The 18,689-nt window shown below is 43.4% G+C and overlaps 1 protein-coding gene across 1 annotated transcript in view; it reads right to left on the bottom strand.

Annotated features, from left to right (window-relative positions):
- ADAM12 (ADAM metallopeptidase domain 12) overlaps positions 1-18,689 on the bottom strand; it is a 171,231-nt gene that overhangs the window by 112,487 nt on the left and 40,055 nt on the right. The window contains exon 3 of the mRNA XM_058841872.1: positions 13,883-13,956. Within this exon, the coding sequence (XP_058697855.1) occupies positions 13,883-13,956 (74 nt within the window). The remainder of the gene's footprint in view (positions 1-13,882; positions 13,957-18,689) is intronic.

The following is an 18,689-nucleotide window of genomic DNA, read 5'->3' on the forward strand; positions in this document are numbered from 1 at the left end:
GGATTTTCCAGCAGTTTTCCCTTTACCACAAGTTTTGTAAGCAAAGGGTCTCTCCTGTGATCAATTTGGTCTCTCCCATTTCCACCTGTTGTCTTCCTCCCTACTTATTCTTCTTCCAAAACATCTTTTTATTTAGGGAACAGGAAAATCTTGATATGGAGAAGCCACAGGAATTGCTCATCACTGACATTAACAGAGCTTTGCAAATTCAGATGACCTTAATTGAGCAATGTATCCCCACCACCCAACCTATGCTCCCTGTACAATTTTCAGTCAAGAATGAACATATCATATTGGTTTCCTTATGCTCCTTTCCTGATTTAATTTCCTGAAGGGAGAAACAGCTTCCCAACCTTCTCTTCCAATCCCAGCAGGGCATTTAATCTCAAAGCTGGTGTGCAGCTGCCAGGGTTAAAGGAATGCTGCTTTAGCCCTATCAGCACTGTCAATCCCAGCCTTGGCACTCATCTTTTGCTCAGTCTGAGACATGATCTTAATTTTTCCTTATCTCTGGATCCCAATAATCCCTCCCTGATAAATTCTGATCTCAGAATCCCTCCAGGAGTGAAAACCAGAGCAGCTTTCAGCACCCAGCTGGGCGCATGTGTGATCTCCTGACTTCCAGGGCTCACCACAGCAACTCTGTTTTCATTTCCAGCAGCTCCTGTGCAACCTTGCTGGGCAGGGAGGTTTTCCATAGAAGATTTCAATGTGTGTGTCTTTCTTATCTCAGCCTCTTTTATCTCTGCCATCACATCCAGGTGTTCTTTGGACACCTCTCTGGGCAGCCCCTTCTAAGTCAAATCATTCTTTCCAGGAAGAAATTCCTCCTGATGTCCAGCCTGACCCTCCTCTGGCACAGCTTGAGGCCATTTCCTCTCATCCTGTCCCTGTTCCCTGGAAGCAGAGGTTCCACACAAACTCTAATAAGAGGATTCTGGGGAAGCCAACAAAAGAGGAATTTTATTTCCTTTCTAATTGTCTTAACACTAGGTTAAGAATAAACACAGGAAGACCTAGAAAATCCACCACAGCTCATATGCAGATTCCAGCACTGGCAAAAGCCCTGGAGATGTGGTTTGCAGACACTACTTGATCTTCCATGCTCCCTCTGCTCTTGGATAAATTTTCACCCAGCTTGAACTGTGTAAAAAATATGCATAAAGAAGCAAAGGGGAACACTGGAGACGAGAAAAGCAGCCATGCTATGATTAAATATGAATGGTAATGCCAGAGCTTCTGATGGAAGGAAAACAGAAAACCCACTGCAATTAAGAGCATGAACACAAGGCAAGGCATCCTCCTCTGATTTCTGATATTGTGAGGGGAGTTTTCAAGGAGAAAGCTAATATCACTGTAATCCTTGCTTTTCCCTGTAAAATATATATGTTTTTACAGAACAGGATTCACTTCTGAAGCTGTACCAACATGTAAATTATTCATAAGAGAAGAGATAAAAGACAGAACATTTCACAGAGTAAAATATTTAGACTCCCCTATCTCTGGCAGTGTGATCATACTCGTACTAACTGGGCAGACTGGGAATCAAAATGAAGCTCAATTAAGGGCTACAAACTGTGCATATAAAATACATCAAGCTGATAAAAATGACAGCTCTGCTGTACCTATGTTTCATCTTTCATGTTGAACCAGTTCAAGGAGAACTAAGCAAAGATGCAATTAATCAGTGCTCTAACATTGTGCTACTTATCAATATGTGAGTGCAACACCTCAATAAAACAGGATGCTTAAAGGGCTGCTAAATGTATCAATATTCAATTACACAATGTTAATAAAGCCATTAAAAGAGAATTAACAAGGGTTTACTCAGGAAGTATCTCTGCCTGACATTAGGTGGCTCTTTAAACATTTTCTAAAGAAATACAGTAAAAAGCTATTAAAATATTTATGCAATGCTCGCATTAGTTCTGTTTAACTGGCACGGCAGCAATAATATCAGCAGTTTTAAATGCCCTGCTTCTCAGCACCACGATTATCCACTAGTTATGAGAGAGAAATAAATTCCCAGACTTAGAATTTTAATGCTTTTCATTACAAAGAAAAGATCTCCAAATCCTTCATTAAAGCTCAGAGCCCCACTAAAACTCCATCCTTCCAACTCTTTGTTGAGGAACCAATCTCAGCATGTGCTGCAGTGTGGAGATGGCCACAGAGGCTCCTGCCTGCCCAGGTAGCCCAGAGAAAAGTTGGATTTTGCCCCAAATCTTTGAGCTCAGGCCTCACAGGCAAAGCCTTCCTGGAGAGCTCCAAAAGCAAAGGCAGATTATTTCATTCCAAGAGATTGTGCTGCTGCAGCACTTCTGGGCTCGTGGCTCCTCCTCGATTCCCCAGAAACAAAAAGCCTCCCAGGACTTGTTAAATTAGCCAACATAATGAAGTCCAATTCTGTGTTACTTGCACAGGGACTGGAAAAGATTCCGTGTTTCCATGTACATAAACAAAACCTGCCTCAGCACACCAGGGAATTAAGAGGTTTATAAAATATAAAAGACATTCACATTAATCTGTTAAACAATTCATTCTCTACCCTGCCCTTTCCTACTAAGTGAATTCATTACTTATATAAAAATATATATTATTTGTTGCTGGTTCTTTTTTTGCTGCTGGGGACTCAGTGCTGGCCCCCAACACCTTGGGGCTCTCTGGGGGACACTGCTGCTGCCCCTGGGGCACTGGAACAAAGGAAAGTGCTCTCTCTCCCTATTATTCAGATATTTTGGGTGCATAACAATGCCAGCTGTGCTGCAGGAAGGACAGACTGCACCATTGATCTCAATTAAATTATTAGGAGGTGTGGGAATGAAACAGATGAATTCACACCCTGGAAAATCTAAAATAAAGCAGTTCCTCTGATGCTGCCCAGACAATGCTGAGTATTTTTCTTCCAGGAATTGCTAAACTCAGGAAAATGCTGGTTTCTCGCAGGACAGGTTGGGCAAACTTCATCAATATAAACCCATCCTTACACTGAGGCACCCACAAATCTTCCCAAGGACCTACTACAAGTTAGATGGATACTCCTCTAAATTAGTATAAAAATCCATATTCTTCTTCAGAAAATAACAGCACTTATTGGGTAACAAGATCAAACAGGTGCTACCAAGTAAAAACATCTTAACAAGAACTGGCTTTGTTCTCCTTTTACATCAGATCACCAGGCCTCTGAGCTCAAAGGAAGTCAAATGCATGCCCTGCTTGAACATTACCCACAGAATCCTTTGGAAATAAATTAATTTGCCACAATTTTCATCCAAAAAACAAAGTGAGGTAGATTTTAATGATGATGCAGCTCCTGTATGAACAAAGATTAATCTAACCCAAAAGCAAGTGAAAACAGCAGCTACTTGCTCCTGACTACTCTGTTTTCCAAAGACACAAATAACTACCCACTTCTCTAATAAAAAAAATTACATCTTTCTAGCACACCCACTCCTCTCCTCCCCAAATATTTTTGTTCTAGAAGCGTTTATGTTGCAATCACTGCTGGGTTTTATGCTACCTCAACACTATCACCCAGCTAATAATGTGATATTATTTATTTGTATTTGAGGGTTTTTTTGCTGCTTATGTAGGGGTAAAAGATACATTCAATTTTTCATTCCTTGTGTAGCCAGAATCCCTGATTTTTCCCGGGTTAGATTTTTATTTGTCCAACTAAAAGCTGTTAAAGAGTTTTGTGGAACTTGTTAAACTGTTGTAGCTTCCAACAACCCAGTTTTCAACTAGATGAGTTTTAAATCTAGTCAAATTATACTACACCTTACAGGCACCCTGTCCTTCATGGGAGATTTTCCCATTTTTCAGCCAAATGCAAGGGGTCTGATCACTCTTCACATTTATGGTGGAGTCATCTTTCATGCAGTGAGTGTAAGGGTGTCCCTTTCAAAGCCCAGACCCAGCCAGGGGACACATCCAACACAGGAAACGCTGCTGAGAGACAAATGTGAGCTTTCTGAGTCACCCCAACACATTTATTAAGCACCGAGTTGTGCTTTTACAACTGGTCTCCATCAGAGATATTTCATCTGTTACCAGAGCGTCATCCCTCCTAATGACTCATAATGCAGCCTCATTCCATTGAGCTTGATTTCACTGCCTCATCAGCCTCTTGTTCTCCAGGGGCAAAGCTGCTCCTTTCAGCATGTTCAGCCCACAGAGAAGTGGCCATTAACTGCAGCTCCTCATTATGTAAGAATCAGCTAATCAAGACTGACCAAGCCATAACTGATGTTGTGATTGAGGAGAGGGAGACATCTGCTTGGAATTATCCAGCCCGCTGTTTCAAAACTGATAAGGCATTTACTGCCTTGCTGTTCAATTAGAGCAGGAATAAATGGGTTTGGGGGGTGCCTGGGGGAATGGGGAGTTTGCTTCACCGATGGCTTGGGAGGGGGAGAGGGATGGAGGGCACAAAGTGCAGGCAAGGCCCAGCAGAGCTGAGGAGAAAAGGCAGAAGCTGTCTGCAAACCACGTCAGCACAAGGCACAGCTGACAGATTGTGAGCTGGGTTTGAGGGGCTGTGTGTAATGTAAAGAAAACTGTCATTTCCATGGTTTTCAGGCTAAGTTGTAAAAATATTTCTACTTCCATTTCCTAATTCCCATCCAGTTGTGTATTTTTTTTTTCTTTATCTATTATCCAGAGTAAAACTAACATTCAAATGTATCACATTCACTTCTGATGTGGGAAGCCATTCCCCTGAAGTCAGAGTGGGCTGTATGTAAGCATTCCTGATTAATTTGGTGATGGAGCTTGCTTTTTTATTCCTAAATGTCACATACAGCTTTCCTGAAGCCAAAAGTTTATATGTTTTATTATCAGAGCACAGGAGATACGTCTCCTTATTCTTTCTTTTTACAGGAAAAAACTGTAATAAAACATGACCTTTTAATACATAATCTGTAACAGAATATGCTGGGCAGATAAAATATGTAACATGAGAAAGACTGCATTGAAACTGAACCCTAACTGGGGCTGTAATTGAACATAACTCTTGTTTCCCTCAGGGAAGAGTATCAGATAGGAAGAGGACACTGCCTTTCCTGGACCGAGCAACACCAAGAAACTGCAAATATGTGGGGCAGCTGAAGGAATAGGCAAGCTCTGCTCCCCTCCTGGGAGGACTGGGAAGCACAGATTGCCAGGAATAGTCCCATTCTAGGTGATCATTCCAGTGTTCTCCTTATTCCTACAAAAGGCAAAATTCCTACACTTCCACACACAGCCTGGTATTCGGGCTTTTCACAGCTACTTCAAATCAATGAGGAGCAGGTAGCAAGATAAAAGCACAGGAATAAATTGGACCCATTTTTTGAAGGAATCTGTCTGGATTACTGAGGCCAGACATCAAAGAAAGGGGGAAAAAAAGCACCCTCTTGCCAAGCTTATGTTTCCATATATGTATTTCCTCCCCACTCCTCATATAGGCTCTGCTTTTTGCATCAGCCCTCTTGGCTGATATCGCAACACTTTGCCGCTTTTCATCTTCAAAATGTGAACAAATTCATCCTCGAGGCTCTCAAAATGTGAACAAATTCATCCCTGAGGCTCTGCTGGGAGGAAATGAGATGCATAAATGTGGGGATCCCTCCTTCCCTGCGGGGTGGTGGGAGATGGGCTGGTGGGACAGGCACGAGCACCTCCTGGACCTGCACGCTCTGCAGGCAGGGATGGGTTTGGATTCCTCCAGCAGCACTTTCTGCCATCCTTGGAGCCCTGAGAAACTGCTCTGTCACTTGGAAAGGAACTGACATTTTCTGGAAAGAGTCTCAAATCCAGCGTCCAGCTGAGTGTCTGCTTCTCCTCTGAATTCCACCCCATACACAGAAAAATCTTGTCCTCAAATACCTTTCACCTGCCTCTTTCTCTCTTTCTTCCCTAACTATTTTTCTTTTTAAATTCTTATTCTATCTTTTCCCTACCCTTTTTTTATGTTTTGAGGAGGCAGACCTTCCCCAGAAGGTGCAGAGAGGCAGCTGGAGCAGCAGCAGCAGCAGCTCTGCAGACATGCCTGCAGCCTGAGTCACGCATGGAAAAGGAGCCGTTACATCAGGGATGTTGAATGGGATCCTGCCCAGAGAAACATCCAGGAATCACACTCTGCCATGGACTGTTCACTCCCTTCCCCTGCTTTCCCTCTTCTTTCCATGGATTTTGTGGCAGAGGGGCACCCCAAGGTTTTTAGAGAGGGGTCTGTGCATGTTGGCCGCTTTCCCTGCAGCCCTGGCAGGAAAGAAATGCTTGAAATGCTGAAGGCTGCCCTGCTGTGCCTATGGAAATTCATACACACCTGGAAATCCCTCTCAAAGCAGATTGCAAAAGGGGGGAAAAAGAGAAAATAAAGAAGGAAGAAGAGAAAAAAAAAAGATAAAAGAGAGACAGGTTAGATGAACATTTTTGTGGAAGTTCCTGCACTCAGTTCCTGACTGAAACCTTCAAAGGAAACTGAGATATGAACTCTTCATGAGAACAGCATGACCGGTGGCTCCTTAGCCCCTTAAAAGTCCCTGCACTCAATTTGTGACACCAATTTGTCCTTCTAACTCTACAGGGATATAGCCTTAGAAGAACCATATCCCAAGACCTCAAAACACAAATCATATGGGGCACATGTGAGGGGAAAACTTTTATCTGAACTCCATGACCACAGCATGGCAAAGCTGCCAAGCCTTAGGATTTGAGCATGACTGTGACAATATTATCAGGACTTTGCTTTTGGTTGGTTTGTTGGTTTTTTTTAAAAAAACTTGCGACAAAGCAGAAAAAACTTGAGGACATGAATCTCAAGTATTAGAATAAAAGACATGATAAAAACAATCTTAAATCTTGAATCTTGCTTTTTGAATTTTTTTGAATTTTTATTTTGTGATATCTCTTCCCATTTTGTTCTGACATGGACACACATTGCCAGGTTTTCCTCTCCCTGCTCCTGTTCCTCCCTTCTGCTACATCCAACCCCCAGCTAAAATCCCAGGGGGCAAAGTCAAGGAAGGGACTGAATCATAAAATCATCGAATGGTTTGGGTTGGAAGGGACCTTAAAGATCACCTCATCCCACCCCAGCCATGGCAGGGACACCTTCCCCTGTCCCAGCTGCTCCAGCCCCAATGTCCAGCCTGGCCTTGGGCACTGCCAGGGATCCAGGGGCAGCCCCAGCTGCCCCATGCCAGGCCCTCACCACCCTCAGCTGTCATTTGAAAACTTATCTAAGCCCTCCCAGTGTTTCTGAAGCCAGAAAACAATATCCACAAGCGTTCTGAAGACCAGGAGGATCCTTTTGGATCTGGCCTGGTCTCTTTACAGGTGTTGTGAGAAGGAGCTCAAACACCCCGGGCAGTGTCGGGGCACTGGGGCCACAGAGCAGAGCTCAGCATTTCCCTCCTCACTGCTTTCAGATGCTGCTCAATCTTGTCAGGAACAAATTTTAAAAAAAAACCCAACCAACAAGCACAAATATTCTGAAACCTGCCCAAGGAGCAGATAGAAAAACCACGTGAGGAACCCTCGGGAGGTTTGTGAGCCAAGCCTGGCTCCAGCTGGAGCCTCCCATCCTTTTCCTGCCAACCTGCGCAAGGAGCTGGGACACGCGGCGCTCCTCGCCACGTGGGCTGCACTATCAGCAGCAGATTGTGAGGTTTCCAGAAGGATTTTATCTCCTGTTTCCCCCCAGTTCTGGGTTTTCTCTCCTAGAGGACTGCACGTGTGCTCGCTGTCACGGCGCTGGGGCTGAGCTGCCTGCAGAGGAGGGAGCAGCATTCCTGCTCTTTCCCCATAGCCAGCTCTCCTCCCCACCTCTCTGCTGAAAACCTCACATTCTGCACTGCAAAGGGAGGTTAAAACACAGCTCAGAAAATACTGGAGTCTACTGCTGCAGTACATTCAGAGAGTGGAACATAAAGTGGGCTAATTCTATACTAAATTCATTAACATTTGCTGTTAATATACTGTTATATTATGTATAACATAATATAACATTAACATATTAATATATATATGTTAATATACTAAGATATTGTTATATCTTTATATATATATCTTTAATTGGAAGGGCCAGCTCAGGATTGCTCTGACTTACAGAGTGATAAAGTAAAAATCTTGGGTTCACTTGGCTCAAAGCTGCCAGCTTGAGACTCTGGAAGCTGAGGAAAACTCTCGTGCAGAGAAGGCATCACCTGGCCCACCCAGCAGACAGATTTTGCTTGCTGTGTGAACGAGGTCTGTAGCTCTGCAGAACACACACAAGTGTGAAACTTCCCACATCTCAGTTTTCCCAGAGAAAAGGGTTTGGTCCCTCAGTCCTTCCCTCATGCCCAGGCTGCAGGGCAGCACTGACTCCCCTGACCCCAAAACCAGGGTTTGGGATGTGGGTAGGACACAGCCCTCTCTTCTCTCCAGGGAATTTGGCACAGCCCCGTTATCCTGCTGTTCTGTGGCCATGGGAAGAGAAGGTTGAGCTTGACAGACATTGTGACAGCCACAAAAATGTCTCAGAATTTGTATTTCTGAGTCTTTTTATCTTCTCCCCTTCCAGCATGTTGTATCAGCATATAAATACCTTTTTGCACTGTTCTTTTCTTTTGGGGTGCTTGTGCAAGGAGTTGGAGCTCCTTATGTTGTTGGGGGTTGGAACTAGGGGATCTTTAAGGTCCCTTTCAACCCAAGACTTCCTATGATTCTAAGAAGATAAAAAACAGACCAAAAAAGCAGCAATTTCTCTCCTGATGGGACTGAACCCTTTCACTCCACAATGACACAGCCAGAGGTAGCCCTGACCACACAACCTCGACTAGCATTGCTAAAAAACATAGAACAAATCTTTGCTTCTCAATGCCCATGCTAAATATTCCATTTTTATACCACAAACCTGTGAGAAATACCTGTACCCTTAGAGCCACAGACTGATCCCATTCTTGCTGTAGCTCTGGTAGCTGAATTGCTGTATTTTGGTGTGGTTTAGACCATCTGACTGGTGCCATTGCAGAAGGGGAAAAACGGTTCCTTCCAGTAAAATGAAACTTTTTACTTCAATTCTAGTGAAATCCCAACTGTCAGCTCAGGCTGAAATGCTGCAGTACAGCTGCCAGCTCCAGCACTTGCAGATAAACCAGGCTGAGGTCACAGTTTTTTGGCTAAGACACAGCACAGAATTATAATAGCAAGTATATTCTGACAGGTCCCAGCTCTGTGTTTGGGGTTTGTTTGTTTAGATTTGTTTCTCTCTCCGTATTTCAAGCCATTGATTCTATTAGAAGCATGTCAGTTCATTAACAAATCCTGTCAGCTATTTTCTTTGGCACTGGGAATGGGTTGTTTCCCTGATAAATTAATCCAGCTCCAATGCCACTTGCACACCAATCAGCGTTCCCATTCAGGGAGGTCAGGCAGAAAAGTGGAGAGAATGACTTCTTTTCTTTTAACCAAAAGAGAAAACAAAATATTGCTGAACTCTGAAGCCTCACTGGAACTGGACACATCAGCACTGTGCATGAAGATGGTTACTGCCTGATTTCCAGCCCAGGGAATTCTGCTGGAGCGTCCTCAGTCCCAACCCCTCCTGGCTACTGTGTCTGCAGGAAGAAGTGGAAAATGTGCAAGGGGGACAATCAGAGATGACCTAAACCCCTGGAGATCTCTGGGATCCTAAGGGATTGATGGAGGCTTATTAAAGGATAAGATGGAGGCTTATACCGTGGCCTGAGGTGGATTTTGTCTCCTGATAAAATTGAAGAATTTTTACAGAGGGAATAAAAGGCAGCAATGTAACCTCATATATTGCCTTTTTTATATTGCTTTGTTAAGGCTGGGCTATAAACCTGATGAAAAGGAGCATAAAATGATGGGGAAATGAAGAGTGAACTCTGCTCCTCTAAAATATTCCAGCTTTTTCTTTCCATTTCCATGTTCTTATGGACACCGCCAGTGGCCCACCAGCCACAACCACACTGATGTCACCCTCACTGCTCCCTCTGCAAAGCTGGACAACGCAATCCTGGCAGAAGGAAACTGTCCAGGACAGCCCTGGGATGTTCTTGATGTCCTCAGGGGCAAAGCCATCCCCCTCCATACTCACCCTCTCATGCCTTTTATCCTTCTGTGATACCCCCAGCCTCAGGTACACACAGGAGTGAGCGCTGGGAAAGCTCCCCAGCATCTGCTCAGAGTTACATTTCTCTGACATTCATAATTACGACCTTTGTCAGCAGATCATGTAAGCATGAAATTAATTTTGAAAATCAGTAATTCCGCCGGCTTTACCTGGACCTCTCACGTGTTTAAAGTGAAAAGAACGCTTAAGAGCTTTGGTGTGTACAGACCTAGCCCTGACAGAGTGCAAAACGTTTCCAGGCACAGACAAACAGCCAGTAGCCACAGACTGTTCCACTCTCCAGCTCAGATTTAATCTTACAGGGGCTCTGTTTCACTGACACAGCTGTGAACTGCTTCCCTCTAAGACTCACATGCTGCAATCAACTTCCAAGGGATTTCTAAGTGCATACATTACTGTCCCTTGCACACCAGCAGAACATCAGTATTACTGATGTAATGCACCCCAGCCCAGTCAGCTGCTCCAAAAAGTGGTTTATTTTGCAGCTGATGGATGCTTTGCTGATTCTGGAAATCTCTCCATATGACAAGTGTTTCTAAAACATTTAAGGCACTACAGAGCTGAAGGTTCTCAAGAGTGCAATCATCTTTTGCAGCTAAATCATGGTAAGGAATGTACTTGCAATGTGAGCTCGCTCGCAGGTTTTCTGCCTGTGACAAATTGAATCCACCACAAATAATTTTGGGGTTGCAATTACAAATGGGCCATGCCTTGAAATTAATCACCGAAGTATTTAATGAATATCCACAAAAGTAATCTCAACAGCTGCAAGCCATCGAGATTTCAAGCCCTAGGCTGAGAAGTCAGGTACCAGTAACTCTTGCAGAAGTCACTCAGAACATCTTGCCCAGTACATGTGAACACATTTTGATGAGTCTAAATATCAGAAAACACCAAACTGACATTCAATATTTCCGCAGATAACAGATGGTTTCACACGTTGCTCCCCACTTGGGGTTGCCTAATGCATCTGAATCATGTTTTGAAATATAACTCAAGGTTTGGAAAATCTCAAAGGTTTTCAATAAATGGAGTTTAATGTCAAGACTACTCAAAGCAGCTGTTCCTCCTAACCATGGAAAATCACATCCAGGCTTTTTTTGGCATGACCCAATGCAGAAATTATGTAATTTGGGGGTCCCATGCACCACCACCCCCACCATTCTCCAATGTGAAACCACAGCAAGATAACAGCACACATCTCAGAGCTTCCTGTGCTGCCACTTTTAACTCCAGACAAGGTATTTGTGTTTCTCTCTCCACTCCTACCTGCACCAGGTGAGTAATGCCTCAATGCTTGCTGATCTCCGTGTTCCACACCAATATCAGGAAGAGGGAGCAGGGGCTCATCTGCATCCTTGGAGATTCCCAGGAAGGAGGGATGGGAACCCTGCTCTCTTCCCCAGGTTTTTGATGAGCTTTTCCCACCTCTGGAGTCCAGAACCCACAGGACCAGCCTGGCCTGCTGCCATCAGATGTTTGCTCTGCAGAAATGCAGGCTCTCATTTCTCTCCTGGGCATTACTTCCCACTCCAGGCCCCTGCAGAGCCCCTGGAAGCAGCAGAATGCTCGTGCCCCTCACCTCCTGTGCCAGTGACGACAAACCCAACACCAGCACTTTGGGCAGAAGCACAACCACAATTTCCACAGACAAGCACAAAGAGCTTGGGATTGTTTTCCCTGGGAAGCACAGCCCAGTCCTGCAGAGCAGCCCCTGGTGTGATTTACAGAGACAAAAACTGACCTACACGTGCACACAGAGAAAACTTCTGCTTGGACTTGCAACGCTCAGAGCGTAATCTCTTAGGAAAATCAAAGTCAGAAATTCTGAAGAAAAGAGCAAAATGATTTTTCAAGACCATGACCAATTTTTTCCTGTGGTTTGGGATCTGTGAACTGCCTTGTGTGCCACAAATGCCAAACCCAGGCAATGCTGGATTGTCCCATCCCACAACACTGCCTCAAAGCTCCTGCTGGGATGAGGAACCTCGTGTTGTCAACACCACACACAGCTCTTCCAGAATGAAAATCTTCAGCTGGACACCCCACCAAACTACAAAAATAATCCCAGTTTACCTCAAAGTCAAAATATTCATTGAAAAATATATTTCTTAAGGAGCAGATCTCAATATCTCCAAATCCATGCAGTCAGACAGACACCCATAGAGGTAATTTATTGCATTTTCCAGTCCTGCTTCAAAAAGAGGTGAAGATTGCATCTTACAGCCTTCTAAACCTGACTTTATTACAGGTACAAGAGAGTTTGGTATGTTCAGCAAAGCCTGTATTAGCAGTTTTATGGTTTTCTATGTTTTTATGTTCTTTTAATCGCTGACATGGAATGTAAATAGTTTCCTCAAGTGCTGCATACTTCCCATTCCTGCAGGAAGGCACACCCTTCGACAAAGATTAAGAGAATATAAAGTGAAATCCCTGTTTACTAAAGGAATTAAATTCTCCTCTAGTTACTGGAATACAGTAACCTGTGCATGGGGGATCTACACACCATTCAAGGACAGGTTTTCAGCAGCTAAGGGGCATGAAAAATAATCTAAAGGAAGCTCAAGATTTGGGCTTGGTGTCGAATAATAAAGTGAACTGGAATTCATCACAGCTGGGTAACGTTAGGGTTCATCCAAATGACTGGGATTAAAAAGATTTTGTGTTGTTTTACTCCAGAGGACTAAAGAGGTGCCCCGTGGTTTTCCATTGATGTTGTCTACCCCCAGCCTGAGGCAGGATGTCCCCAGGCCTCCCCTGGACATTTGATTTTGCAGGCACATTCCTTCCTCCTAACACATCAAACTGCATCGTTCACATCCACTCTCGCTCTTAAACTGAAAAAAATACCTTTGTGGCTTGGATTCCCCAGCAGGGGAACCTACAGAACTCACGGGTCCTTGGGAACTGTTACAAAAAGTTCTCCCTAGGTTGAGAGTGATCTTTGGTTTGCCTTTGACAAACAGCATGAAGTTGTCCTGATCTGGATTCCCACCATTTATCCTTGAGATTCTCTTAGAGGAGAACGGAACACTTGCGGGGTAGACAAAGACTTTGATGACTTTTTCCATTTGTCATGGACTTCCAGAGCAGTGATTTCATTCCTGTATGGCTTTGTATCCCTTTAACAACTCTGCCCACGGGACCACATCCACAGCAGTCCCTGATCCCTCTCTGAAATCTCATGGACATGAGCAGGATGTGCTAAGAGCACATGGAAAAGATGCACACAAACACAGGCTCAAGCTCAGCGTTGGTCCTGCATGAACAGCACAACCATCCCATCATCAGCCCCTTGGCAGCAAACCCAGAGAGCTCCAGTTAAGATTCCAGCAGGGGTTAATCCCAAAGCCTTGACTCATCACCCCTGATGGACACTGCATGGAGCAGATCATGGATGCAACATGAGGAGGGATGAGTCCTCCCCAAAAAAATTCCAGAGATTGTAGGATATTCCAGATTACTGTAAATAAAAGGCCTTACCACAGGGAAGGAGGACAAATCCAAAAGAAATACACAGGAAAACCCTGAGAGGCAACATGTCCATTTTCAGCCCCACATAAATGCACACAACCACGGAGATTCTTTCTCTATCAGCAATGCACAAATACCCATAATCCAAACTGGAACAAAGCTCTCTTGTTAGGGGATTCTTTATAGGGGACCAGTAACAAAACAGGGTAATTTTAAACCATCAATTTTAAAATTATAAGTCTCTTCCAAGAGTACAAAGTGACCATGCAGCAGGGTACTTACTCATTCCTCTCCAGATCGATGACCAGATGTTTATTTTCAGCTTGAATTACAAACTGCAGCACTGCTGGGTGGTTCTGAAAAAGGAGAACAGACTTGGCTGAGTCCAAACCCAGAGCACATCATCCTGCACCCAGCTCTGCCAGGGAAATGGACACATCATGGGATCAAAGGACGTTTTGGCTTGGGAGGGGTCTTAAGAACCATTGAGTTCCCATGGGCAGGGACACCTTCCCCTGTCCCAGGTGCTCCAAGCCCCAATGTCCAGCCTGGTCTTGGGCACTGCCAGGGATCCAGTGCCAGGGCCTGCCCACCCTGCCATGGAACAATTCCTTCCTAATATCCAAGATGTATTTCAAATTTTTAAGATGTATTTCAAGCTTTTCATAAGGCATAATTAAGTTAAATAGTTAACTTAAAGTGGTGCTGCAGCAATTAAGATCATAGAATAACCTGAGTTGAAAGGGATGCATAAGAATTGTCAAGTGCAAAAAATGTGAAATATCAATAAAAATACAGTCAACAGTATTATCAAGTATCTCTGTGACAACAATAGACAAAGTATTTATGCATATACAAGTATTTAAGAGAACTTTCTAAACAAGACATCAGCAGCAGAGCCCACAGAAATCCCAGTTGCACTCCAGCATGGACCAGGACATCTGGATTGCATTTTCAAGCACCATCATGACTGTGTGCAATCTTCATACTGCCTTTCCCCTGATTATAGACACCAAGTTCTTTTTCATCTCAACCATCCAAAGGTAAACCAAATAATTTTTGGGTGAGCTGTGAGACAGGATCTGGAGAAGTGGAGGCCTAAAAACTTGCAGGAAGGGGCAGTGCACCTCCACAGGCTCTGGAAACCACTTCCAAGGAGAAAACACAGTTTGCAGTAAGCTGGCTACTCTTGATCCGAAAGACTTAGTTCACATATATTTTAAAACTGTTTACATTTAACTTACATTTCATTAAACAAACTCACTGGATTGCACGACAGCATTTCCTTGTTTGAAATTCCAACAGTAGCTCCATAAATCAGCTGTTCCCTCATACACTCAAGATGCTTTTCTGGAGATTTGTGTCAGGCCAATTGCAGCAAGAATCATTTTGGGGTCCTAGTGTTTAATTGATTTATTGAGGAATGTGTCTGAATTTGTGATTGCTGTGACAGAGCATCCCCACCCTTGGAACGCAGTGATTTTCAAATTGTTTGAAAAATTAGGAATGCTTATTAAAAAGTTGAATTACTGGGAGACTGTCATAGACTAAACAAAATTGTTCAAATGAGAACTAGCTGGGAACTCCCCAGTGCTCTCAGGCTTTATTGAGCCCAGGCTGGGAGCGAGACACCATCGCCTTATCCAAAGTGTCCTGCTCGTGCGAATCCAAACGTGCTTTCCCAGCAACAGCATTGAAATTCTGCATCTCTGTGAACTCTGCAGAAACCAGATCCCACTAGAATGCTAAATAAATGCTTCAGACTATCCTTGGCACTCAGCAAACACATGGGAGTCATTTATTGGCATGAATATTTAGAAGCAATGTTGATTATGACTTTAATATTAGTGCATTGCTTCCAAAACCCGTGAGATCTACAGAATGCGGAGTTTTGAGAGAGTAAACCACAATTAATTACAATATAACACAGTAAATAATTAAGATATTGCAGTGGCACAAATGGATTCTTTTCAGCTGAAGTCCCTCTTAATATGGAAATGACAACTATGTTTATTCATGAGTTCGCAGTGGTACTTATTTGACAGTCAATGGATGTTGGTAAAGTTGCAAAGTTAAAAAAGCAGCTGCAGAATAGAACAGGCTGTTACAAGACAAAATCATCTCTCAGAGAATTCCTAAAGCTGAAACTTCTTCTCATGGAGCACAATAATGGCCCCAGTTATGGATGCTTTGCACAAGACCCAGGTTCAGAATCTTGCTTCACCACAGATTTTTCTTTCAAACAAATGGCTCATTTCCCCCTTTTCCATCTGCGAGGAGATGAGACTATACTTTTTCTTAGTCTGACTGGAATTCATAAGCACAAATACAGCAAAAATTACCCACTGCACAGGTGCTAGTGTGACTACAAACAGAAACACTTGAAATTATAAATTCCTAATGGTAAAGAAAAATGAGTCTCTTTCAGAAAGGGCATTTGAGGTTCGTGTTTTGGTTATTCCTCCTCTTTTCTTAATCCATATTCCTGTGAAATTAATTCAGATTTTTTTTGTTAGGGCTTTTGTTGTGTTTATCTTGCAGTGGCTGTGGAGTCTTCCCTGAAGTTTATGCACTTTTCTGCCACAAACCCTTAGAAGTTTATTTTAAATCCCATGAAACACTGTGATACCCTCCCTTTACAATCAATATTTTCACAACTGAGTCGCAGGATAAAAGGGGAATGACTATAAAGACAGATATTAGAGCACTGCTTTATATTTTCCACTGAGAATAACCAAAAAAATCACCTTGTGGGGGGTACAGAGCCTCCTGCTCAGAACGTCTGAGGAGGAGCCACTTGTTGTAACTCTTCCTTATGAACCAGGAAAATAATTTCTATGCTGGTACCACAACTTATTCCCACATTGATCCTTTAAAATTATCAACTGTGGATCCAAAATGGACCTGATGAGAGTGGCATTATTTAAACCATAATGAAGAAATTGTTATGGTTCTACTTTCTTTTCTCCAGATCCAAGTTTTCTACTTCTCTCCTAAAACTGCAATTTGCAGTTTTCCTTTTTGGTAATTTTTTTTTGTGGCATAAGAGAAGATTTCATCAGTGCACACAAGCTTTTCCCTGATATCCTAAGAGGCCAAACTTCAGGATGATTGAAGTAGGAATCTCCATAACTTTCCTCTCTTATTTAGAGGATTTACATCCAAAATCTGCATCAAAATGTATCAAAAAAACAGGAAAGGCATTTTCCCCCTTAATTTGCTTCTTCCTTGCCTGGAGCTGAGGAGTTTCAGTTTGAATTGATGTTAGTAAATCTCAATATTCTGAAGGAAATTAGTGAAACACTAAGTCAAGGTCAAGCATGAATTCTCACTAATAAAGCAGATTTAAAAAAAATTAATAAATCAGTACTTGATTAACTAGAAGATGAAGGGACAGCAAACTATTTCTGACTCAGAAAATTTCTGCAGTAAAACTACTTTAAGTAGAACATGATTTTAAAGTACTATTTTCTTTTTTAATTTTTAAATCACATTGATCCCCATTGAGAAAAAGAAAAGGAAGGACATTTTAGGGATTAACAGATCCCTGTCAACATGGGGATGGTGTTGGGAATACTGTCTAATAATAATAATAATGATATCTTGTCTCAACCCATTTTTATTCCTGAAATCCTTGTGGAGAAGATACATTTGGAGATTTGTTCACCTTTGGTGGGATGTCCACTCTGAAATTTGAATGCAAAGGAGCTGTCACTGAGCAAAATCTTAATTATTGCTGGATCCCCCTTTCCTTTGGGCTGTGATCTCACTGCAGAGCTGTGAGATTTTCCCTGTTGGGACTGAGAGAGAAGACTCCAAGTAATTTCTTATTGCATTTGAAGAGCAGAAAACTGATGGAATGGAGAATCCTAACTCATCTGTCTTTGCAGCTCTCTCTAAAAGATAAAGGATTTTATTGGATTGAGATACATAAATGAGATCAGCACCTACAAGTTTAAATAAAATCTAGCAATTACATTATAGAAATAAAGGGAAATACCTACAGATAAGGAAAGGAGTGAAAATGAACTCAAAGCAGCAGCATCAAGCTGTTTGGAAACAGAACTGCATTTTCAGCTGTATCCAGTGCCTAAATCCACTGTTGGAGGATAGAGATCAGCACAAGAAATAGAACCAAAAGGGGTCATTTTGCTTCTCTGGTTTCAGAGTTTTAAATTATATCCTGACAGGGCCAGACTGAAATAGGCAGGTTTGTTTAACCCAGCAAAGTGGTTTCCAGGCCCTCCAGAGCTGGTATTAACTTTGCTAAAGCCAGCCCTGCAACAGGCTCAGCTTTGCCTGTGGCCAAGGTGACCTAGGCCTGTGCAGGGCTGAAATGGATAGAAATTGGTAAGACAAAAAGGAAAAAAATAATAATTATGAGAAGACTCATGGCTTGTATTTAGTTGTATGCAACGTGGCTCCTGACATTCCACAGGGAGCTAAATAAAAACACTCCCCTCACAGATTTCAGAATTTGCTGCCTGGCCTTCAGTTTGGAGACAGAGAAGTCAAACCAGATTCAGTGATTTGACAGAGGATTCTACCAAGGGGCCATTTGGGAGCATTTTCTCATGCACAGTTTTGAAGTATGCTAAAAACCACTGATGTCGGTGGTTTGCTGTCAGAGCAAGGCCCACTTTGGAGAGACCCCACCTGGAGCAGCGTGTCCAGCTCTGGGGCAGGATATGGACATGGAGCTGCTGGAAAAAGAGCTCAGGAGGCCACAAAGGTGATGATGAGGGAGATGGAGCCCCTCTGCTCTGGGACAGGATGGGAGGGCTCACCTGGAGAGGAGAAGCTCCAGGGAGAGCTCAGAGCCCCTGCCAGGGCCCAAAGGGGCTCCAGGAGAGCTGGAGAGGGACTGGGGACAAGTGATGGAGGGACAGGATACAGGGAATGGCTTTAAACTGACAGTGGGTGGATTTAGATGGGATTTTGGGCAGGAATTGTTCCTGGCAGGGTGGGCAGGCCCTGGCACAGGTGCCCAGAGCAGCTGGGGCTGCCCCTGGATCCCTGGCAGTGCCCAAGGCCAGGCTGGACATTGGGGCTGGAGCAGCTGGGACAGGGGAAGGTGTCCCTGCCATGG

The sequence above is a fragment of the Poecile atricapillus genome, chromosome 6 (assembly GCF_030490865.1).
Source record: "Poecile atricapillus isolate bPoeAtr1 chromosome 6, bPoeAtr1.hap1, whole genome shotgun sequence".
Lineage (NCBI taxonomy): Eukaryota > Metazoa > Chordata > Aves > Passeriformes > Paridae > Poecile > Poecile atricapillus.